Source organism: Bos mutus, chromosome 2, assembly GCF_027580195.1.
Source record: "Bos mutus isolate GX-2022 chromosome 2, NWIPB_WYAK_1.1, whole genome shotgun sequence".
In the NCBI taxonomy this organism is placed as follows: domain Eukaryota; kingdom Metazoa; phylum Chordata; class Mammalia; order Artiodactyla; family Bovidae; genus Bos; species Bos mutus.
Genome location: NC_091618.1, coordinates 120,829,076 through 120,854,186, shown reverse-complemented (window position 1 = coordinate 120,854,186; position 25,111 = coordinate 120,829,076). Strand labels below are relative to the sequence as shown.

The window sequence follows — 25,111 nt, the reverse complement described above, 5'->3', positions numbered from 1 at the left end:
AAGTTCAACGATTTGCTGATCCCACTGGGACCTCCAATTCAGCTTTCTCCCCCTGTTCCTCACCCACCCTCTTAATGTCCTCTCTCCTCTCCTAACCTTGCTTAATCTTCATGGCCAACAATGTAACCACTCGCTTGCTTACTCCTCAACTCTTTCTTTTCTCCTTTGTGTCACACTGTTGGCAGACCACAACCACGGTTGACTCTCACCTACTCCCACCTATCAGGCTGAATGTGACTGGAAAAAACCACAGCCCTACTGACTCATCTCACCGTCTGATGCAACAGAGAGCCTAATGCCACCTCAGGACCATACTATTCCCGCTCACTCTCTCACACTCTGAGAAGACTATTTCACATCTTCTTCCTAAACTCTAAACACCACCTCTTCCATTCTAACTGAAGCTAATGACTTTGCTTCTTACTTCATTGAGAAGATTAAAGCAATCAGAAGCGAACTTTCAGTCCTCCCCCACACACGTGCCCAACATCTACACACAAACAAATGAACTATGCACGTGCCTACCGTGAATCAATCCTTCATCTGTACAATTAAATTCCACTGCTTTTGCCTTGAGAACTTTGCTCCAACTATTCTTTCATCTATTTCCTAAATGTTTCACTCTATTAGAACATATCTATCAGCATAAAAACATGCTATTCCTCTTATCTTAAAAGAAAAATAAAAAAGTCACTCTACTTCTCCTGTCGGCTACTGACTCCCAACCCCTTTTCTTCAGTCCCCTTTGGAGCAAGAATCTGTGAAAGAATAAACTACTCTCTGTCTCCACTTCTTCTCCTCCTTTCCTTTCCCCCTACTATTCCTCTGAAATGCTGTTGTTGTGATCACCAATAGCTTCTACATTGCCAAACCCAACGGTGAGTTCTTTAGTCTTCATCTTATGTGACTAAGCAGAAGCACTGAAAACATCATCATGCTCTCCTCTGTACCCTGCTTTATTCACTCCACTTTCAGGATGCCAGGAGCTCTTGATTTCTTTCCTTACTGATTGGTCCTTCTCGTCGCCATTGTAAGCCTTCTCTTTCAATCTCTTCATGTTGTAGTGCCCAGAGTACAGACCTTGGCTCTTTCTTCCTGTCATGATCTCAGCCACCTCATATGACTTTAAACCTCATTCATATGCCGAAGAGGCATTGTATTTCCAGTTCCACAGCATTCTCCAACTCCAGATGAGTATATTTAAATGCTGAATTGCTCTATACACTTACAAGTAAAACAAATGGCTTCAGCTCAGCAGGTCCACAACTGAACTTCAACACTGTCCACCCGAGAGTTGTTTCCCTTGCCCTATTGATGAAAACAGTATTCTTCTAGTGGCTTTGGCTAACAACCTTGGAATCATTTTGGAGCCTTTCTCGAATGTTAGACATCAATCTTTCACTAAATTGTGCAGAATCTGCCTTCCCCTGTTTCTCTCCATACCCACTACCACCATCTTCACTGGAGCCATCATCTCTCAGCTGACTTACTGAAGTATCCTCTTCTTCCTGTGTCAATCTGCCTAGTCTCAACATAGCACTTAGGAAGCAATTAGAGTATTCCTTATTGTTACTCAGTTATATCATGTCACCTCTGCTCCAAACTCTACAATAGATCCCATTTTATCTGGAGAAAGAAAATCACAGATCTTATGTGATCTGACCTTTTTTTCTACTACTCTCCACCTTGCTCTCTTTTCCAGCCATCCTTGCCTCCCCATGATTCTCTAAAACAACCAGGCATGTTGTTGTCTTGAGGTGTTTTTTGTTTGTTTTTTAACCTAATTCTTCTTTCTGTACTGTTCTCCTCCTGGATGGGGGATTCTCAAAGCACAGTTTCCCAGCTGGCAGCATCACCATCACCTGCGCCCTTTGTAGAAATGGAAACTCTCAGGCCTCACTGAAGAGTTACTGAATCAAGAACTCTAGTTGGGGCCCAGCAATCTGTGGTTTTAACCAGCTGCCCAGGTGATGCTGTCGGATGCCAAGGTTGAGGACCATTGCCCCAGGTATGTACCCCAGGCAGGTACACTGCCCCTGGTGACTTCCTTGCTCCCTTCAAATCTTTGCTCAAATGTCACGTTCTGAATGAAACTCGCTCTGACCACCCTATTTAAAATTGTACCCTTTACTCCTTCCCCAGCACTCTGTTGGTTCCTGTGGTCTGTCTGCCCTCCTTTCCTCTTTCCATTGCCCATATGGTGGCTCAGATGGTAAAGAATCTGCCAACAATGCAGGAGACCCAGATTCATTCCCTGGGTCAGGAAGATCCCCTGGAGAAACAAATGGTTACTCCAATATTCTTGCCTAGAGAATTCCATGGACAGAGGAGCCTGGTGGGCTAGAGTCCATGGGGTGGCAAAGAGTCAGAAAAGACTGAACAACTAAAACTCTTATCTTCCTCTAAAATACTATAAAATTTACAGAAAAATTACATTTTGTTACACTGTAGTTTATCTCACCACACTACACTATAAGCTCTATTAGGGTAGTAACCTTTTTTATGTTTTAGTCATTGACCTATATAAAAGTCTCAAATAGAACCTGACACCACATAGGTACTCAATATCTATTAAATTAATTGGAAGGAGAAGTAGAGCTTAATTGGTATAGCCAACAGAACCTATACAAAGGAAGCATGCTCAAGTAGCAGGCAGGTTGTCCTGTGAGAGGTGGGGGCTGTGGGCCTGAGAACATAATTAAAAAGTATCACCTTATTTAATTGTAAGGGGTGCTGAGGTGGAGTGCGTATGTATAATACACCCCTGACATGGAACACGTTTTAGAGAACAAAGGAGCAATTCAGTTAATGTTTCTGAATGCCTTGGATACCATGCCGGTTGGGGTGGGGAACGCACACATTATATTTCATCTCTTCCCAAATAACAGCTAGAAGTCCTTGACAGAACTCAAGGTTAGGACAGCTGCTTCTGTAGTTTTAACACCTACCCTTTGGATTTGTTGCAAGGGAGTGTGTTGGAGTAGCCTTCTGACTTTCTATGTAATAGGTTTAAAATGTCCCAAACAAAAGCAAGGTAAGTTAGAAAGGAAAAACAACATTGGAAGAAACGATCATTTTTTAATAAACAGTCCCACTATGTGCCAATTCCAGAGCTAAATGCTATTTTTGACCGTCAGTATGGCCCAAAGTCATGGCTGTAACCTGCTGTTGTTGCTACCATGGTAACACAACAAGTATACATGTAACTAACACAGAAACCTTGCTCAATTGTCATTTCGGGGACAAGCTTATTCTGAGGAATGTGCACAATTGTGATGGATCCTTAGTCATAGGAAGAATACCAAGAAACAGGACCAATAAATCAGATCAATTTACTGCCATTTATGCAAGTTCAACACAATATATTTATCAGTGTCTAATGTTGGTCCTTTTATTATCTTTAAAATGGTCTCAATGTTAGTCTCTAAAATTGGTTAACTGGAGTAAAATTAACTGTCTAGAATTTTTTTTAAAAAACTCTTTAATCCCCACCATATCAATGATGGTTACTCTAATATCATTCTATACTTTTGGCTCTCAACCATTTAATAGCTTTACCCTAGTACAATAACAAAAATTGTTAAGGGAAATGAGGGAATAGCATAAGGATTATTGCTCTTAACATTTAATAGTCCTGTTGCTTGTTTGCATTTGCTTGGAATAAGTATCTAAGGGAAAATTAAGGTCTAAGCTGAGGCTACTATTTGAAATCCCAGAAAGGGCTCCCGGGAATAGTTTGGCTTTTTTGTGACAATAGATTTTCTGATGAAGTACACCATTCCCTAATGAAAAAGGCCTGGCACTGCTTCATACGATAAAATGTGACCAATGCAAGGAACGTGATGATCAGTTTGGGAATGAGTGTTTTAATAAAAGAAACATGAAATCGGCTATGCTTTGGCAGAATACACACCAAACCATCACGAGAGCCATCATCCTGGCCCACAGATGATCCCCACCACGCGACAACTGTGTGAGTTCCCACTGACATCACCAACGGCGCTGGCACAGAGACAAAGGCTCAATCCAAACGCAGCCACATTTGATTCTGCTTCTTAGAGTCACACAAAAAACAAACCAGCCTCCATAGCCTCCGCCCAGCCCCAACATCTACCAGGCATAGATCTGGGACGCAGCAGAGCTACTCGATATTTACATTTTGAGGCAAGCATGTAAACAGAGATGGGGCAGTAACAACTGAGGATAGGAAAAGGCAAATCTTTAAAAACAGAGATGCACTAAATGTGATAAATATGAAACAAAGAAGCAGCAGTAAGCAGGGTTTGAATTATCCAGGTCATAGGATTGTCTAACATCTAGACTACAGAGTAGTAGATTAGATAGTTCAGGAGGCATTAACACTTTTCACTATGTTTTATAAAACATACCAATGCAATAAGAATTAAATGTATTGATAATACTGAAGTTTACATATCTGTTAATGAAAACAAGTTTACGTTACCCGCATAAATGCTTGATGTGTTTTGCAGCTAGTTGCTTTGCTCTGTACTTTAATGCTTCTTGTAATCACATCATAAGTTCCATTGGAAGAAAAGTAAAATCTCGATGGAGACTCTGTCTTTCGGTTCACATCCAGGCTCATGTTATAAAGCAAAACTGCAGAAATGTAGAGAGAATCGCAATGAATATAATTATATACAGGTATTTATTTTCTTTATCTTTGAAGTGATAATAGTCACAGTTATATAGTATACTGGGAACATATTAAATTGTCTTTATTAAATAACTTTCTAAAAACTAACCTGAAATATGAAAGAGGAAACAATCTTAAATGTATATTTCAAAAATTATTTTTACAAATTTTAAAACAAGAATTATAAACTTTGAAAATTAACATCTTTGGTTATTTGCTTAATCCTCCCATATATAAACTGGAGAAGGAAATGGCAACCCACTCCAGTATTCTTGCCTGAAAAATCCTATGGACAGAGGAGCCTGGAGGGTTATAATCCATGGGGCTGTCCAAGGGTCAGACACGACTTAGCAGTTAAACCAATACCACCATCCATATATAAACATTTCAAAACTACAATACCAAAGTTGTCACTAATAATAAAAGTTCTGAGTCAAGTTTCAGCCTTCGTTGAGTCCTTTCGTCATTAGAACATCTGACTGAGGAAGAACAGGCAGAGTACTACACACAAGTATCACCTGGAATAATTTTATCTTGTGTGGTTACAGAACTAATTTCATATATGATTTGCTGCTTCTGCTTAGTCGCTCAATTGTGTCCAACTCTGTGATCCCATGAACTGTAGCTGCCAGGCTCCTCTGTCCATGGAATTTCCCAAGCAGGAAAACTGGAGTGGGTTGCTATTTCCTTCTCCAGTGAATCTTTCTGACCCCCAGGGGTCAAACCTGGTCTCCTGCTTGGCAGGTGGATTCTTTACTACTGAGCTACTATGGTTTGGGTTCATTTGTTTTCATTTGTTTCCAATTTGAGGGGTTGCTATCTTTCTATTTTTTTTTAATGAAGAGTGAACACATGATGTAAGAGTCAAACGTATATAACAGTTGCCTCTGACATCTTCTTGCTGGCCCTAGACCCTGAGTGTTTCTCTTCCTTATCTTTATGGGTTTCTGGCTTGGTCTTCCAGTATTGATTTGTGCAAAAACAAATGTAGTCAGACATTCTCTCGATAAATATTCTGGCAGTTTGATAAGAATTTATTTCAAATCTGACATAGTAAATGATCATCTGCTAAAGAAGATCACCAATAAACAAAAAGAAAAAGAAAAATTTATAACAACCATAAAATTCCAAGACTGATCTTATTAGGAAAGAAAGATCTATTTCTTGGATTTAAAGGGTTCTTTGTCAGAGTGGTAGCTGTCAGAGGTGAGGGGTGCAGGATAGGAAATACAGGTGAAGAAGATCAAAAGATACAAAATTCCACATAAGTCATGGGGATGTAATGTATGGCATGGTGAAAGTGAAAGTCGCTCAGTCATGTTCCAACTCTTTGTGACCCTATGGACTCTACTGTTCATGGAATTCTCTAGGCCAGAATATTGGAGTGGGTAGCCTTTCCCTTCTCCAGGGGATCTTCCCAACCCAGGGATCAAACCCAGGTCTCCCGTGTTGCAGGTGGATTCCTTACCAGCTGAGCCACAGGGGAGCCCAAGAATTCCTAAGTGGGTAGCCTTTCCCTTCTCCAGGGGATCTTCCCAACCCAGGGATTGAACCCAGATCTCCCACATTGCATGTGGATTCCTTACCAGTTGAGCCACAAGGGAAGCCCAAGAATACTGAAGTGGGTACCCTATCCCTTCTCCAGTGGATCTTCCTGACCCAGGAATTGAACCAGAGTCTCCTGCATTGCAGGTGTATTCTTTACAAACTGAGCTACCAGGGAGCTGCAATTAATTATACTGTATTGCACATTTGAAAGATGCTAAGAGAGTAGACCTTAAAATTTCTCATCACAAGAAAAAAATTTTAAAAAAAAAAAAAACAAGAAAAAAATTTACAATTATGTATGATGAGGGATGATTGTTTTGGTGACACTTTCACAATATACACAAATATTGAATCATGTTGTACACCTGAAACTAATATAATGTATGCTAATTATACCTCAGTGTAAAAAATTGAAAAATAAAAAGTTTCTTTGCAAAACAAGCTATATCTAATAGTCTTCTGAGATGTCATTCATTACACAGGAGCAATAATTCATAAGTATTTGAAATAATTTATATAATTCCTCAAGTGTTCATTTATACTTTAGGAGTAACTTATTCTTCTGGAAGGATTTTATCTATTTACTTCAAGGGAACATAAATATAAAATCTACATCACTCCTACAAACTTCAAATGAATCTTGCATCATTCTTTATATTTAGAAAATAAAACTCATCTTCAGAACTACAATAACCAAGATTCAGTGCCTCAGAGACAGAGTTGCAATTGAAATTGCCATCTACAAATTCATCACCCTGAGCTCAGACAAGAAGTACATGAAAGAAGGGAAATAAAAATCCACTTGCAGTAAGGGCAAAATGTCCTGGTTTTACTAAATATGTTTACCATGTGAATTATTTCTCCCAAGGAGTCATTTTACAACAACTATAAAGTGTGCTTCTGCAACAATGCTATGATTATTTATGATTTTCACATATTTGTTTTCAACCATTTAAAGAAGTATTTGGTCACAATGGAATTGGCAGTACAACAAACACTGATTTTCCATAAAGGAAAATATATTTAACGTGTATCTCTCAGATGATCCATCAGCTTGCCTGTGTCACTGTGTTACCAGGGTCATGTTCTCAAATGGCTACTACTTCAACCAATAATCGGATGGAGGTTCTGCTCACTGCCCTATCACTGAGTCTTTAATGAGGACTTTTGCAGAACGTTATTAAACATGAATCTGATCTATATCTGTAAGAAAAGAATCTAAGAAAGAATGAATATGTGTATAACTGAATCACTTTGCTGTACGCCTGAAACGAAAAACATTGCAAATCAACTATACTCGAATAAATTAAAGTTAAATAAATGAATCTGATCTAAAGTAGAAAATATCAGGCTCATTCTATACTTCTTATTACAGGCTGATAAGACTGAGGCCTCTGTCACATATCTAAAGCTTGGTTCAGTATTTGCTTCCCTTCATGATGCTTGAAGGACAGCCTACAGGGTCAAGGGTATGAACAATTCTTGATAGATCTTGTGGGGTACAGGAAATTTATGAATTTTTAACATCAAAATGGTAAACTCTTTTATGTTTCTCTCCTACCATGGGCCAGTTTCATTAGTAGTTATCCTAACATTAGCTTAAATATAATATAATTAGGAACATTAATTTGCTAGGAAAAAAATAATGCCTATGAAGTGACATATATAAGATTTGAGATTAACCACAATGTTGGATGAACCATATCAAAGCTAGTTTTTCAGGACTTCCCTAGTGGTACAGTGGATAAAATCCGCCTGCCAGAATACTCTTTGACATAAATCACAGCAAAATCCTCTATGACCCACCTCCTAGTGTAATGAAAATAAAAACAAAAATAAACAAATGGAACCTAATTAAGCTTGAAAGCTTTTGCATAACAAAGGAAACTATAAGCAAGGTAAAAAGACAACCCTCAGAATGGGAGAAAATAATAGAAATGAAACAATTGACAAAGGATTAATTTCTAAAATATACAAACAGCTCATGTAGCTCAATACCAGAAAAATAAACAATGCCGTCAAAAAAATGGTAGAAGACTAACCAGACATTTCTTCAAAGAAGACATACTGATGGCTAATAAACACATGAAAAGATGCTCAACATTGCCCATTATTAGAGAAACGCAAAGCAAAATTACAATGAGGTATCATCTCACACCAGTCACAATGATCATCATCAAAAAGTCTACAGGCAATAAATGCTGGAGGTGTGGAGAAAAGGGACCCTCTTGTACTGTTGGGAATGCAAACTGATACAGCCACTATGGAGAAGAGTGTGGAGATTCCTTAAGAAACTAGGAATAAAACTACCGTGTGACTCAGCAATCCCACTGCTGGTTCTATACCCTGAGGAAGTCTTAATTGAAAAAGACACATGTACCCCAATGTTTATTGCAGCCCTATTTACAATAGCCAGGACATGGAACCAACCTAGATGTTCATCAAAAGATGAATGATAAAGAAGTTGTGGTACATATACAAAATGGAATATTACTCAGCAATAAAAAGGAATGCATTTAAGTCAGTTCTAATGAGGTGGATGGACCTAAAGCCAATTATACAGAGAGAAGTAAATCAGAAAGAGAAAGGCAAATATCATCTAATAACACATATATATGGAATCTAGAGAGATGGTACTGATGATCCTATTTACAGGACAGCAAAAGGAGATGCAGATATAAAGGACAGATTTTTGAACACAGCAGGGGAAGGAAAGGGTGGGATGATTTGAGAGAGTAGCACTGAAACATATACATTTCCACATGTAAAATAGATAGCCAGTGGGAATTTGCTGTATGATGCAGGGAGCCCAAAGCTGGTGCTCTGTTACAACCTAAACGGGTGGGATGAGGGGAGAGGTGGAAGGGAGGTACAGAGGGAGGGGACATATGTAAACCTATGGCTGATTCACGCTGATGTATGGCGGAAATCATCACAATATTGTAATCATATTCCAATTAAAAAAAAAAAAGAATCTGCTTGCCAATGCAAGGGACATAGGTTCAATCCCTGGTCTAGGAAGATTCCAGAGAAGGCAATGGCAATCCACTCCAGTACTCTTGCCTGGAAAATCCCATGGATGGAGGAGCCTGGTAGGCTGCAGTCCATGGGGTCGTGAAGAGTTGGACACGACTGAGCGACTTCACTTTCACTTTTCACTTTCATGCACTGGAGAAGGAAATGGCAACCCACTCCAGTGTTCTTGCCTGGAGAATCCCAGGGATGGGGGAGCCTGGTGGGCTGCCATCGATGGGGTCGCACAGAGTCGGACATGACTGAAGTGACTTAGCAGCAGCAGGGAGATTCTACATGCAAATAAGCCCTCAAGCCACAACTCCCGAGCCCACGTGCTGCAACTACTGAAGCCTGTGTTCTGTGGGGCCCACAAGCCACAACTACCAAGCCTGGGCACCACAAGTACTGAAGCCCTAGAAGCCGTGCTCCACAGCAAGGTGCCACTGCAATGAGAAGCCCGTGCATTGAAACGCAGCGTGGCCCCCCTCTCTGCAAGTAGAGAAAGCCTGCACAAAGCAACCAAGACCTAGCACAGTCAAAAAGAAATACAATTATATACATAAGCTACTTTCTCCAGAGCGGATAATTGAGAGCTGTCTACGTACAGGCATATGGGCATGACTCTTAGAAACCAACTGTCATAGTAAATCCTGAAGAGATGTGTGTTACTTATCAAAATTAGAACCAGGACCCAGACTTTCAGATAAGCTTCTTCAATTACCCAAACAGGATAGGGTAAGAAGAAAAGAAACTTCTTCTTCTCAGGCCTTCCAACTTAAGCCAGCTCAAGACTTCAGTAAGCCTAGTAAAACAGGAGGAGCTATGGTGATGTTTTTTTTATTTTAAAGAGATCTTACAGATTAAGCTCAGTTAGTTCACCTTAAATAATACAGCAAGTGATATTTTTGTTCTACTTCTTGCAATAATATTTAAACAACTAAAGCCTTAACTTATCCAACTCATTGGTTGGAACAAACCAAGAATCCAGAAGGTGATGAAGAAAGGCTGCTCTCTCCTGCCTTAAAAACCACTCCATGGTGAAATATGGAAAAGCCTCGAAAGATGATCATGAGATTTATGAGGGAAGTGCACATTCTGTCAGGCATTAATTCTGTAAGGGCACCCTTACCGATATAATCTGGAACCTTTTTGCCCTTATATGAGAAACAGAGTGTCAGATCCATGCACACAGAGGGCAATCCATTTTCAATACAGTCAAAATTTGTCCTATTTACTGACTCGGGATGGTTTAAAGAAGCTTCGACAATCACTACAGGTCTTGTCCTAAGAAGGAAATAAAATTAGCAATATTAATTGCACAATTATTTTTCATTAAGGTGACAAATACATTTGCATTGTCAGTTTCCACTGATCAAGTAATTTCATGAAACTGCTTAATAGCATATATACATATATACACACAATTATATTTTCATGTATGAATCAAAATAAATTTTTATTAAAATCTCTAAAAATATTGACTGAGATGATTTAAGTATATATCCAGGTAAGATGGGCGAAGTATCCTAAAGTTCAATAATTAAATTTCAGAGTACCAAAAAGAGTGTTATGAGGTCACCATCATGCTGATTTTAAAAACTGCCTCCCACCATTTACAATTAAGCCCAATTGTCATTAAGCGGTGAAATCTATCAACCTTACCTTAGCAACACAGCAGAATCAGACCGAAAAGCACCAACTGCTACATCTGGAGGAAGAAAAAAATAACACAGATTAATGATCATCATTAGTCAAAGAGAATTACTTTCAGCCATAAATACTTAACTACATATCACCTTGTGACTATATCAAAATACTATTTACAGAAAATTAATTAGAAAAGATACGCTTACATCTTAAGATTCATTTCACATGTGTCTGAATCTGCTCATTTACAATGACATTCATCCCTTTATCATATAATATAAACATAAACATTATGATATAAACATATGATATAAAGACAGCCTTACTAAAAGAAAATTCAATTTTTGGACTACGAACACTCGCTGAGATATCTCCTTTCAAATTACAAAAAAAAATCCTCTTCTTTTCATCATCATATGTTTGATTTATTCTCCTGAATGCTTTTAACTTTTTTGAAAACAAGGAATAAAATATTAAGTAACTAACAGTGTAAAAGCTTAGTAATTATTTGATTACTTCTGACCCGTGTGTGAATTCAAAAGAGTACTAAAAATGAAGGAAAAAACTCACTAGTAAATCAACACTTTTTTCTACCAGTTGTATGTACTTCACTGTAAAGCATCACCCACAACAGTGCTTATTTCAATATATAAAATATAGTCAACTTTATACTCACCTAGATATCCATTGTTATCTGCATCAATTTGTCCAGATATAGACTGTCCAAACATACTTAATGAGTTACTGATTTGACGTCCTTCAATTCTCTGAAAAAATAGTAAAGTTGACTGGGAAGCAGGGTTTAAACATCTAATATCCCAGAGAAACAATGATTGAGTTAAATAATGAGCCCTGACACATTATTAACAAATGCATTGTAGTTAAGGCAAATACATGTGTCTGGGAGAAAGAGTAGTCGCCGTCTTGAAGTGGAGAACTGACATCTGTTTTGTGACATGAAAAAAACTGCTTCCTTCACCTTGTGAGCAAAGGGAAAATTATGTAGTAAAGATCTCCTGAGACACTCCTGACACTCTCTCCTCAGTCTTTTTTCAGGCTCTGTGCTTATTTCCCTGAGCAACAGGAGGAATCAAACTGATCATAAGAAAATTAGACATTTATGATCACTTAGTGGAGCCTACTTCTTAGATTTATAATAACCATCTTGTTTGGCCAGATTGGCTTCTAGTATTTGACAAGGACAACTCAAGTCAGATATGTGCTTGCTATTCCACGTGTCTAATCTCCTGTGCAGACGTTGATTTACAAGCATCAGAGTTGTCCAAGAGAATTCGGATTCTTTAATAGACAAATATATCTCTTTCATGTTATATCGAGGATCATTTACCCACCTTGCCTAATCAAAAATAACAGTATTAGCTAAAGTTTCCATAAGAGTATCTTTGGAAAGATTTCTCTTCTCTGCATGTGCGTGTAGTTTTTTTCTATGCAGTGAATTGTCCTGATTTTTCAAAATATGAAATTAAAGTCAGAGTTAGGTCAGGAAACCTTAATAAAGTGCTCTCATCTCACTGCTTTGCACTGAAAGGAACACAGAGTTTCATTTGAGTCTTTGCTCTTCCTGTGCAACCTCCATGGAAGATGGGGCTTTAGCCATGAAGCGAGACAGTTAACCAAATCCACATGGGCTTACTTGGAAGAGTAGGGGTATTACCTCAGAACATAAATCTGAGGACATGCAGAAAGAAATCAGGAAGAGGTTAAAGACAAAGTAGAATGGAAGTGAACCAGAACTCTTGTTTACGGAAATAAAATGATTTCATAGAGTTATTAATGACCTTAAAAATGAGACCATCTACTGTTATTATAAGAAAATGGTGAAACAGTATTAAGTATTTGAAAGCACAAGAAAAATAAGTACATGTTAACACTGGAAGTTTTAAGAAGGATTTTATTACCAATGTTTCTTTTGAAAATAGACTAGTATTATCCCACCTGTGAGAAGGTTGTTGAGATCCCATCTACTCGGCCATTGTAAATATAAATAGCACCTTGCAAGTCATCTTCCTGTGGGGCTCCAATAGCAACATCTATTCAAGAATTTAAATGGCAGAAAACACTCTTAATGCAAAGAATGAGACTCTGAAAACTAGCCTTCATGCTCTTTACTTAATATCACATAGGAAAACTCCTTATCAATAAACAATATTTTCACTGGACAGAAAAAAATATATACAATACTCTCATTGTCATAACAATGTACAGGATTGTACGGTCAAGTCTGTGTGTGGAAATTCGAGTCTTATGGCCTTAGAGGCAGGCTAAGAGAATGGTTAAGGACGTGGGTCCTATCGCCAGACCATCAGGGCCTGGCCCCAGCACTATCCGGTGCCCAGCTGTCTTTATGGTTGTTCAGTCGCTGACCCCATGGACTGCAGCACGCCAGGCTTCCCTGTCCTTCACTGGACCCGACTCTTTTTTTCCTTTGGCCATGCTGTATGGCATGTGGGATCTTAGCCCCCTGAGCAGGGCTCAGACCTGCACCCTCTGTGTTGGAAGGCAGATTCTTAATCGGGGGACTGCCAGGGAAGTTCCTGGGCCCGTTTCTTCACCTCTCTGTATCTCCGTTTTCTCAGTTCAGCACAGGATCATGGAAGAACTCACCTTGGTGCCGAAGAATGTAACTCATGTGAAGTGCTTAGAGCAGTGTGTAGCATAGAATCAGTTATTATCATCTCTAAATAATATAAACCACAAGAACCTTTTTGAGTTATAGGTTTTACTTATTTCCAAAGTGAATTCTAAATTAATTCCTGTTCCAATGAAGGATATGTTTTCATAAGACCAAGAGAAAATGGAAACTGAATAACATGCTTAAGTGCTATAAATACAAAGTACACAGGAGGAAAAAAAAGTTTATAAGAACATTTCATTGTCTTTACCAAATATTATGCCAATTTATTTGGGTATATTCATATATTTTTAGAGTGATTTTTTTTCATATTACTTTAACAGAAACTAAAATACAGAAAGTTTGCTTTCATGATATTTATCACTATTCATCAGATCTAAAAGTTTTTCAACAACTACAGTTGTAATATTGCACTGCTTTTTCAATAGGAATAAAACTCTGTGCCAAATGCTGCCCAATTTTAAAAATACAAAACTTTATTTTATTCTAAAATTAAATAGTAGACACACCTTAAGCCTGTTTTGCTTAGACATACCAAACCTAGCCTCTTTTAACTTGTGCAAAGTATTTTCAATTTTTAGGTACAAAATATATCCATTCATTTATTCATTCAGTGGAAAACTACTGAGCGCCTACTTCATACCAGATATGTGTCAGAGTATCTATAGGACACCACAGGACAGGGTCACAAAAAGGAACTGATAGTCTAGTGGGGAAGCTGCTGCTGCTGCTGCTGCATCGCTTCAGTCGTGTCCAACTCTGTGCGACCCCAGAGACGGCAGCCCACCAGGCTCCCCCGTCCCTGGGATTCTCCAGGCAAGAACACTGGAGTGGGTTGCCATTTCCTTCTCCAATGCATGAAAGTGACAAGTGAAAGCGAAGTCGCTCAGTCGTGTCCGACTCTGTGTGACCCCATGGACTACAGCCCACCAGGCTCCTCTGTCCATGGGATTTTCCAGGCAAGAGTACTAGAGTGGGATGCCATTGCCTTCTCCCTAGCGAGGAAGAACAGCAAGTAAAAATAATAACATGGCATGCAGGGAAAAGGTGGTGAAAATTAGGGAAGACTTCTCATAGAATATGATGACCAAAGTGAGATTATAGTAGGTCAGAGCCAGGTGAAAAAGACAATGTTCGGACAGAGGACACAGCCTGTGCCATCGTAGGGGAGCGAGAAGCAGCATGGCACGAGGGAGACTGACAATTTGGAATAGTTGGAGCCATTTCTGTGCAGATGAATAAATCAAGCAACATAATGGGGAGGGAGAGGAAGAAGGGGAAAGAGGAGACAAGGGTGAGTGAGGAAAGAGTAAGGGAGGAAGCATCCTGTAGCCACTGGATACGAGCCCACTTAGCAATGTCATTCATGGGGCGGGGGTGGGGGGGTGCACGGGTTATACTTCAACCATGTGGCTACTCCTGAGTACCTATTAACAGAATTTTGTACCTTGATTCTTGATGATAATATAGGAAAAGATAGCAAGTTGGGTTACAAAGCTGATACTGCAAGAATTCTGTTTATCAGTTACTAGCACAAGTTACTAGCACAAGTTATTCAACACTTGTTGAATAAAAATAAAAATATCTTGAAACAATACAAATGAACCTTTTCAGCTGAACTATTAAGCCAGCCCAGATCAATTTAATTCCAAGCAGAACATATTTAAGTATATTCAGACGCTGGCTTATATATAGATCCAAACTCTTCCTTCCTAAGATGAAACTTGGATCTCTTATATAATGTCCTAAAGTTCTAGCTATCATTATAGAAATAAGGAGAATACATTATTAATAATAAAATGTTTTTCCATCCCTGTGCAACTTAGTTGGAAGAAAACCTAGAGAATAAACATGGAGATATTTGACAACTTTAACTTTTCATTTGAACATTTATTACACTGTTAGTATAAACCATAACAATTATCATTAGTATGACCATAACAATCTAACATCAGCTAGTAATTATATGCTGTTTACAAGACAGGCATTGTGCTAAAGGCTTAACATACAAAATTCATGTTATTTTCACATAACCCACTATAACTCATGTAACTCTCTCAACAGCACTGTCAAATACTTTTTAATCCTCACTTTTTTAGATGAAGAAATTGAGGTACAGAATAAAACTCGCTAAAGGTTATAGAGCTAGGATGTGGTAATGTATGAAAGTGTTGGTCACTCAGTTGTGTCTGACTCTTGGTGTCCCCATGGACTATAGCCTGCTGGGCTCCTCTTGTTCATGGCATTCTTCAGGAAAGAATACCGGAGTGGGTTGTCATTCCCTTCTTCAGGGAATCTTCCTGATCCAGATCAAACTCAGGTCTCCTGCATTGCAGGCAGATTCTCTACCCGTGTAAACCATCAGGGAAGCCTGGATGTGGTAGGATGCGGTAGAGTGGGATTTAAACCCTGCAGTGTGGCTCCAGAACCTGTACTCTCCATCACCATGCTCTATAAAGTCATTAACATAGAGTTATGACCAACACCCTCCCCTCCTAGCACTTGTTCCTCTACTGTGTGAAATAAATGTTCACTATGTGACTTGATAATACATAAGAATCTCAGAACCACATAAATTGATACAGCATATAGTTCACAATTGTAGAACTTTATTATGGTTCAGCTCAAAAAAATATTCAAAGATACAGTCTAAAAGTCAGATGAGTTGCTCAGATGCTAAAGAATCTGCCTGCAATGCAGGAGACTCGGGGTCAATCCCTGAGTCGGGAAGATCCCCTGGAGTAGAGAATGGCAATCCACTCCGGTATTCTTGCCTGGAGAATCCCATAGGCAGAGGAGGCTGGCAGGCTACAGCCCATGGGGTCACAAAGAGTTGGACATAACTGAGTAACACTTTCACTTTCCAGGCTCAACTTGGAAAACATACACCGGAAATAAGTGGTCCTGCCAGAACCATTTTATGGCTAAAATGCTATCTGTCTGTCTGTCTGATCATATTGGTTGAATAGGTTTGTCTATTACCTATTCTGTGAAATGTTTATGCTGGACTCTTGCCAAATTGATCAACTATCATCTGAGAAAATAGCTTGTTTTGCTTTTCTAAGGACACAGGAAATATATTCTAATATATTCTAATATATTCTAATTTTTTCCTTTTGAAGAAAAAAAAGTGATGTCACGAATGCCAAAATAACTGAGGTCTACTATGTAAAGCATTACAAAGCTGTGCACAGTAAAAGGACATGAAGTCTGATCTGCATCTAAGACTGGAGGTGGAAGGAAAACAAACAGGTAGGGTTTTCCTCTCTTTTCTACACAATCCCACATACTCTACCATGAACAGGAAGTGACTTCACTCATATCCCAGAAAAATAAACTAAGTTAGAAGATGGGGAAAAAGAACAGGGAATCACATAATGAAAAAATAAAAGACAGATGCCTTGCTGGCTCACCCAGACAGATATGGTAGGATGGAATTAAAGACCTCAGTGAAGAGCTAGAACACAAAAAGCCTACTTCCAAGCCAACATGGTCTTGGCTAGCATCTAAAATACGTAAAACACACACCCATGGGCAAAACAGAAATGCTCTTCAGTCATAAAAAAGAAGGAAATTCTGTCATTTGTAACAACATGGATGGGCCTTGAGGGCATTATGCTAAGTAAGTCAGACAGACAAAGACAAATACTGTGTAATCTCACTTGTATGTGGAATTAGGGGAAAAAAATCCGCATAGAAACAGAGGTCAGATTGTTGTTTGTCAGAGAGTCGGGTAACTGGGTAAAGGCAGTCAAAAAATACAAACTGCCGATTAGAAGATCAGTTAAGTCTTGGGGATATACAGCATGGTGACTGTAGCTGAAAATGTTGTATATTTGGGAGGTGCTAAGAGAGTTGATCTTAAAAGTTCTCATCACAAGGAAAAAAAATTGCAACTATGTGAGGTGATGCTGCTGCTAATTTGCTTCAGTCGTATCGGACTCTGTGCGACCCCATAGACAGCAGCCCACCAGGCTCCCCTGTCCCTGGGATTCTCTAGGCAAGAACACTGGGGTGGGTTGCCATTGCCTTCTCCAATGTGAGGTGATAGATGGTGACTAAACACTGTAGTAAGCATTTTGCAATACACATATATCAAATCATTATGTTGTATACCTTAAACTTATTCAATGTTACATGCAATTATAACTCAATAAAACTGGAAGAAAAAACTGAATTAGTAAAAGATATATGATGTTATAAACATGCACTAAAATGAATCAGAATTAATGTGGCCACTGGATGTAAATATGTTGTGAACTATATATGAAATCATAAATAGCACAAAATATGCTGGAATACTGCAAACATTCATTTGAATAATAGTCTTCCATGCATATAGATATTACCTTTAGAAGATGTGTGCTAAGAACTCCAAGACACAAAGTGCTGTATGAAAGCCAGGTTTCTCATATTCACTCAAATTCTGCATCGTGCCCTGAAGATTTCCTCTAAATTCCCCCTTTCTAAGTCTCCTGGACAACACATTTTCTGCCTGTCTTTCACATAACTAGAAAATTGTCTTGGATTTTCCCAAGTACTGGAGTGACTTTGATAAGGGAACCTGCCTACTATCCATCACATTTTTGTAACTCAATCTGTTTATAAGAATCATTCAAGTTCATCACTGACATTTAGATACTACAAAAAAACCATTCCTCATGTGCACATATACAAATATGTTCAATCAAAATAGTGAATATTCTTCTTAAGATCTGTCAATTAAAACAGGATGTGGAAAGAATTTTTTCATGTCTTAATCTGATACTCCATTTGAATGTAAAACTAAAAAAAGTATGCCACTGTTTCCTTCATTTACATTCATTATGGCACATACTCTACAGCTGGCATGGTACAACTGACAAAAAATAAGTCCTCGATAGATAACACAGAATTGATGATTAATTGTGAAATGTAATATCCGTCTTAACATTTTACAGATATTTTAATGTAAAATCTAATGTGTAATCATAACCACAAAGATATATACACATACTATAAAAGTATGTTTATGTCCTTTTGTTTTAAAAATAGTAAAATCCAGAAATGTCATCTGTAGGCCAAATTATACTATTTCACATTCAAGAGGGCTCATTGGAAGCATATTTTCAATAGCCAATCAGCATTCTCCTTGTAGAATACTATAGTTTAAATATTTAAAGTAGAATGAAGCATTTAGGCAAAACAAGATGCAAAGTGAGCCTTTACAGCACTTCCTCAATTATGTCCAGTATACAAGGGAGTTTTGACCTACTCCTACCAGATACAAATTGCCAAAACCATTTCCGGAAGATAATTCTGAGTCTTGAAAATATCAAATACTTATTTGCTGAACTCTAGAAATTATACACTCTCCTTTCAAACCCATTCATTATTTTAGGCACAGTTTTAATGGACTTAGTTAACCACTTAGAACTAGATTGAAGTCAGCACATTTTAAGAGAGAAGGCTGGTAGAGGCAGATCCTTCAACAGCAGGACTGATACCTCAGCAACAGTCACAGTGCTGATGAGACCATCCATCCCATTGCTGAAATGCATCCCTATCAAGTGGCAAATAGCCCCTGTCTTCGAGTCTGCCGGTTTCTCCCTTCCTACTACTCAGGATTCTCTCCTGGGACCCCAACCCCCCCCCATCAGACCCCCTTTCCCCACAACAGGACAACCTGAACAAGGAGAGCCTGGCTCAGTAAGGGGCTTTCAGAGCCGGGCTAAAGCTCTGCAGCCAGCCGCTGCTGGGTTTTATCAGTGTCTTACTACACTGATAATTAAATATATGATCCAATGAGTCTGTGATACACATTTTCTTCCACATTTTCACATTTCTGAAATCAGCATTCTTCTTAAAATAGAAAAATAGTGAGTCTCAGTTTAAGAGGCACCATTTTTTAGGGGCACATAAAATAATGACTTAAAACAACTTACAATCAAGGGTGCCTGCTGTGTGCTAAGTCGCTCAGTCATGTCCGACTCTTTGAGACCCCATGGACTGTAACCCTCCAGACTCCTCTGTGCAAGGGACTCTCCAGGCAAGAGTAGTGGGGTGGGTTGCCATTTCCTTCTCTGGGGGATCTTCCCAACCCAGATTGAACCTGTGTCTCTTAACATTTTCTGCACTGGCAGATGGGTTCTTTACCACTAGCACCAATGGTGCCTTAGAATCAATGAAATGAGGTATGTTCAATATCACTCTTTGTTGAAGGAATAGTTGACAACTGAGAAGAAATCAGGTATAACACTAAAGAAAAAAAAAAAACTTAGCATACCAGTCTGCCTCCATTTTCTATAGAAAGGCAAACAACATAAAACTCCAATTATATTCTCTCCCATGTCCAATTTTTAAAACCGGAAATCAAATACCAAATTAAATGATTTTAATTACCTTCAAAGCCATCATTATCAATGTCGCCAAGATTGACTATAGATTCCCCGAATCTTGCAGCGTATTTGTCACTTCCAATGAGCTCTGTTTCCATTTCGTTCATTGCTGCTCCCTAGATAGAAACAGGGAGAAAGGTGTCATTATAACACTGACAACTTGACACATGATTTACTATTGTAATTGGATATGGATTTTTTTTTCTTAATGCTTCAAACAGGTTGGACAAACTAGTCTGAGCTTTAGTACACACATCTCAGTTCAATTCAATAAATATTTATCAAGTATGTCAACACATATAATAGTATGATTAGAGCTCAGAGGACAGAAAAAAATGTCAAACTCATGATCCCTAGCTTTGAATATCCAATACATTATTTTGATAATTCAATTGAGCAAATATTTAGTGAGTTCCTAATAAAGGCAATGCACTGCGCAAAGGATGAATGAGTGAAAGAGGACAAGGCAATGAGTGTGTAAGACACTCCCTTCCCCGAAGAAGCCCCCAGTTAAGGGAAGGCATAGCACAAGCATGTAAATGACTAAGAGGTACTGCTTTGCAATATGAGCAAGCAGGGAGAGCATACTAACTGTGAGAGCCAGCAGAGATTTCATAAAGGAGGTGGTTGTCAAGGTGGCACTAAAGAATGGGCAAAGTTTTGATACTTTGGGAAACTGACCAGCAAAATACAAATTGCAAAGAACTTTGCTACCTTGGTTTACTTGGCTAATGAGCAGTATGCGCAAATGAATAAGACAAAAAGAGTAAGACTGGAGTGGGTGGGACTTTGAATGCCGGGTGAAATTTATTCTCAACTTAGAAAACCAGACAGAGCTACTGAAGGTTTCTGAGTTGAGGAGTTACATGACTGACTGGCCTTGGGAATATTTTTCCAGCAGCATTGTAGTAGGAGTTGGTCAACTGCTGTCTCTGATTTTGGAAAGTGAGTTATTAGACGCGAAATAATGTTTCAGTGGATTTCCCTGGTGGCTCAGTAGGTAAAGAATCTGCCTGCCAAATGCAGGAGACACAAGAGACTTGGGTTCGATCCCTGGGTCAGGAAGATTTCTTGGAGAAGGAAATGGCAACCCACTGCAATATTCTTGCCTGGGAAGTCCCAAGGACAGTGGAGCATGGAGGGCTATAGTTCATGGGGTCACAAGAGTCAGACATGACTTAATAACTAAACCACCACCATCACAATGTTTTAGTAGGAGTTGTTGCAATAACAGCTGCCAGATCTCTTTCCAAACTCTGATCATGTCACTCCCTTGTATTAAAAAAAAAAAAAAAAAAACAACACCATGTACAACTCATCATAGACCTTTTAACTTCTCAAACAAGTCTGTTCATCATTTCCATAGCACACACATATTCTTCCCTTGTGAAGTGCCCTTCACCTTTTATTTTCCAGCTAAAAAAATTCGATTCTTGTTTTGCTCATAGAGAAATGCCTAAAGACCATAAGGCATTAGAGACTCCAGAGAGGATGAGGAGATAAGACAATACAAGGGCACTGAGCTTCAGGGGGAGAGTTTAAAGAAGTGGTGATCACTCTTCTTCAAGTATTCTCCAGTCACAGACGGTGACCAAGAGTTCACTCAGGACCCCTGAGAGCTCTTTCAGCAGAAGTGGAAGCCAGCATTCATTCAAGTATCATTCTTTCTTCAGTTCACTCAAAAACAATTCCTGAGCACCTAACTTGTCCAGGATTCTTTCAAGCCCTGACGAAATAGTAGTAAATAAAACAGACGATTCCTCTGCACACAGTGTCTATACTCCAATAAAAGAACAGACAGACAATAGTAAAGGGAAAGTGAAGTCAACTCTTTGCAACTTCATGGACTGTAGCCCACCAGGCTCCTCTGTCCATGGGATTTTCCGGGCAAGAATACTGGAGTGGGTTGCCATTTCCTTCTCCAGGAGATCTTCCCAGCCCAGGGGTTGAACCCAGGTCTCCTGCATGGTAGGCAGACACTTTACAATCTGAGCCATCAGGGAAGTCCAGACAATAGTAAACCACACCAATAAATAGCAATAACCTCAGATATGCACATGACACCACCCTTATGGCAGAAAGTGAAGAGGAACTAAAGAGCCTCTTCATGAAAGTGAAAGAGGAGAGTGAAAAAGCTGGCTTAAAACTCAACATTCAAAAAACGAAGATCAAGACATCCGGTTCCATCACTTCATGGCAAATAGATGGGGAAATAATGGATATAGTGACGGACTTTATTTTCTTGGGCTCCAAAATCATTGCAGATGATAAACGTAGCCATGAAATTAAAAGACTATTGCTCTTTGGGAGAAAAGCTATGACAAACCCAGACAGCATATTAAAAAGCAGAGACGTTATTTTGCTGACAAAGGTGCATCTAGTCAAAGCTACGGTTTTTCCAGTGGTCATGTATGGATGTGAAAGTTGGAGCATAAAGAAAGCTGAGTGCTGAAGAACTGATGTTTTTGAGCTGTGGTGTTGGAGAAGACTCTTGAGAGTCCCTTGGACTGCAAGGAGATCCAAAGCAGTCAATCCTAAAGGAAATCAGTCCTAAATATTCATTGGAAGGACTGATGCTGAAGCTGAAACTTTGGCCACCTGATGCGGAGAACTGACTCATTAGAAAAGACCCTGATGCTGAGAAAGATAGAAGGCAGGAGGAGAAGGGAGCAGCAGAGGATGAGATGGTTGAATGGCATCACCGACTCAATGGACATGAGTTTTGAGCAAGTTCCAGGAGTTGGTGATGGACAGGGAAGCCTGGCATGCTATAGTCCATGGAGTTGCAAAGAGTCAGACACAACTGAGTGACTGAACTGAACCAAACTGAATGTCAAGTAGTAGTTATTGTCTTTTCACAGTTAGGAACAAGAAGTTGGAAGGCCACAAAGGAAGAATAACATAGCAGAGGTTTTAAAAGTGGAAATCAATGATGAAATTAACCCCAGTATTCAATGCCTCTATTGAAGTGAATGCCAAGTGAAGAGTGAACAAGAGGGTGGTCTAATGGGAGAACTCTTCCCTTGCCCTTTAAACAAAGGCACTTCACTTTTATCTGTTTTTCGTATTGGAATTGCTGAAGATTTCAATGGGAAAAATGGTTCTTTATTGCCTTATATTAGGTATCTATACCACTGTTTAAACTGTTCTCAAAAACTTTAGTTGTAAAAAGAAATAAAAGTATGTAAAATGAGGATGCGGCTTCTATTAGAGAGACCATTAATTGATAGGAGAATGTGAAATACCTATATAAGAAAAAGTAACTCGTGATTTCACTATTAATGAGATAACAAATGATCACTTCACAGATGATACTGTTTTACTATTAAATTTAGGTTTAAACAGTCTAGGATATGCCCGTGCATAAATGATTTTCCTGCTCTATATTTGGAATTTTAAGGATCTCTCAGCTTTATAAGACTCTTTTCTCTCTTAAATTGCAATGAGTTTAGTATAGTGCTTAATATGCATGCTTATTAAATGCTCTCACTGATTAAACAAAATACCTTCTAGAAACATTTTATTTTGTAAAATCCCAAATAAAAAATCCCAAATCTTACCGTGACTTAAGAAATGAACCAATTTTCTCACAAACCTGTTATTGCTCTTAAAGATATAGGCCAAGAAGACCCCATTAAGGCTCTATCTATTCTTTCTTTTGATTTGATGCCAAGAAGACAGACTGGCAGGATAAGGCCAGTAGAGTTCCCTAAATTGAATTGTCAAGCAGTCAAATTCTACTCCAAAATACCCCTAGAATTGAAAACTCAATCATAAGCAAGTAAACACTTATTTCTACAACTACTGCATCTGCTTTGGAATAAACTACGTCAGTTTTACATTCTTATCAGGAATATAATCTATGTGAATTGTGCAAATTAATATCTTATCAGAACACATCTGGCTTTCAACTGTTTTCAAATCAAGAAATTAAAAACAGTTCATACTTTATCTTCTATGTCTACTAGTGCTTTATAATTACCAAATTCTATGGGGACATTCACCGTCAAAGTAATAGGACATCCACATTTTTAGGGCCATATAAAAATTATTCTTTCAAATTAGAGTTGCACAATGCAACTGAAAGAAACTGCAACTCCCTGGGTGAACACATACAAGCTGTGTACAGAGAAACTCCAGACAATTGATCTCATACTTTCAAGATACCAAAATGGGGCAGCAGCCCATTCATCATGAAGTCCCATTTCATTTTTAAAGCATCAGTATAATATCACAATTTTTACTTTTATCAGTAGAGTAAGCCTAAAAAAATTTATAGTCTCAGAACTTTGGAGTAAGTAGACCAACAGTTATGATCAAAATCCCATAAACAGCTTCCAATCTGCGTGCAATCAGACTTACGGAACCAGAGTTGATGTACACAAACACTCTTCCTTCTTCCCTGATGGTGCTCTGCATGGGAGCTCCCACGAGTAGGTCTGAGAAGCCATCTGCGTTGAGGTCCACGGCACAGATAGATGCTCCAAAATAAGACCCAAGCTGCTCCAAGGCAAACCAGATCCAGTCATTGAGAAAAAAGCAAGAGTTACTCACCAAAGCCCTTGGTGATACCAAAGTTAGAGACATATTACCTTTTTACCTTTCATTTCATGTAAGATATTTAGTTCTTTTGCATCAATGCTGAATATGTATGCCTGCAATGGGAAAAAGAATTAGGAAAGATTAGATGATTCTCACATTAAAAATGTTTCATTCAAAACATTAATTTTCATAACTTGTAATTGCTCAAATATATTTTAAAAAGATTCTTTCCAGAGTGATACAAAAGGTTCAGGGAACCAAGCTCTCAGGAACAATCCTACTGTTCCTTCAGAGAGAACACAGAAACTGTTGTTTGTCTCAATTTTCAAAGTAAGGTTCATGTAATAATGTAACAAAAACTAGAATGAGAAGTAGCATTTTGTTCTTTCTAGTCTTACCACAACTGTACCAGGAATGTAGATGCCTCAATTTCTCTTCGGCTATAAACTTGTTAACCATAAATGTATTCCTTGGAATCTTGAGAAAATTCTATCTCAGAAACAGTTACTCATAAGAAAGAGCCTCATTTAACTTGTGTAATCTTCCTGAAAGCTTTTCTGCTCAATTTTATCTAAAAGCCACATGACTTTCACAATCTTACCACTAAATGTACAGTGCTCATTATTTCCAGATTCACTGCTGAGAAATTTTGCAGTTCGTCCTTTAACATCTTAT

General features: G+C 38.6%; 1 protein-coding gene across 1 annotated transcript in view; it reads right to left on the bottom strand.

The window, feature by feature from the left end:
* The window catches only part of ITGA4 (integrin subunit alpha 4), a 94,666-nt gene that overhangs the window by 39,939 nt on the left and 29,616 nt on the right, over nt 1-25,111 (bottom strand). Inside the window, exons 8-15 of the mRNA XM_005905942.2 lie at nt 24,487-24,549; nt 24,257-24,394; nt 19,899-20,010; nt 12,821-12,915; nt 11,541-11,631; nt 10,880-10,925; nt 10,347-10,501; nt 4,463-4,617 (exon numbers count right to left, since the gene is read on the bottom strand). Of these exons, the coding sequence (XP_005906004.2) occupies nt 4,463-4,617; nt 10,347-10,501; nt 10,880-10,925; nt 11,541-11,631; nt 12,821-12,915; nt 19,899-20,010; nt 24,257-24,394; nt 24,487-24,549 (855 nt within the window). The remainder of the gene's footprint in view (nt 1-4,462; nt 4,618-10,346; nt 10,502-10,879; nt 10,926-11,540; nt 11,632-12,820; nt 12,916-19,898; nt 20,011-24,256; nt 24,395-24,486; nt 24,550-25,111) is intronic.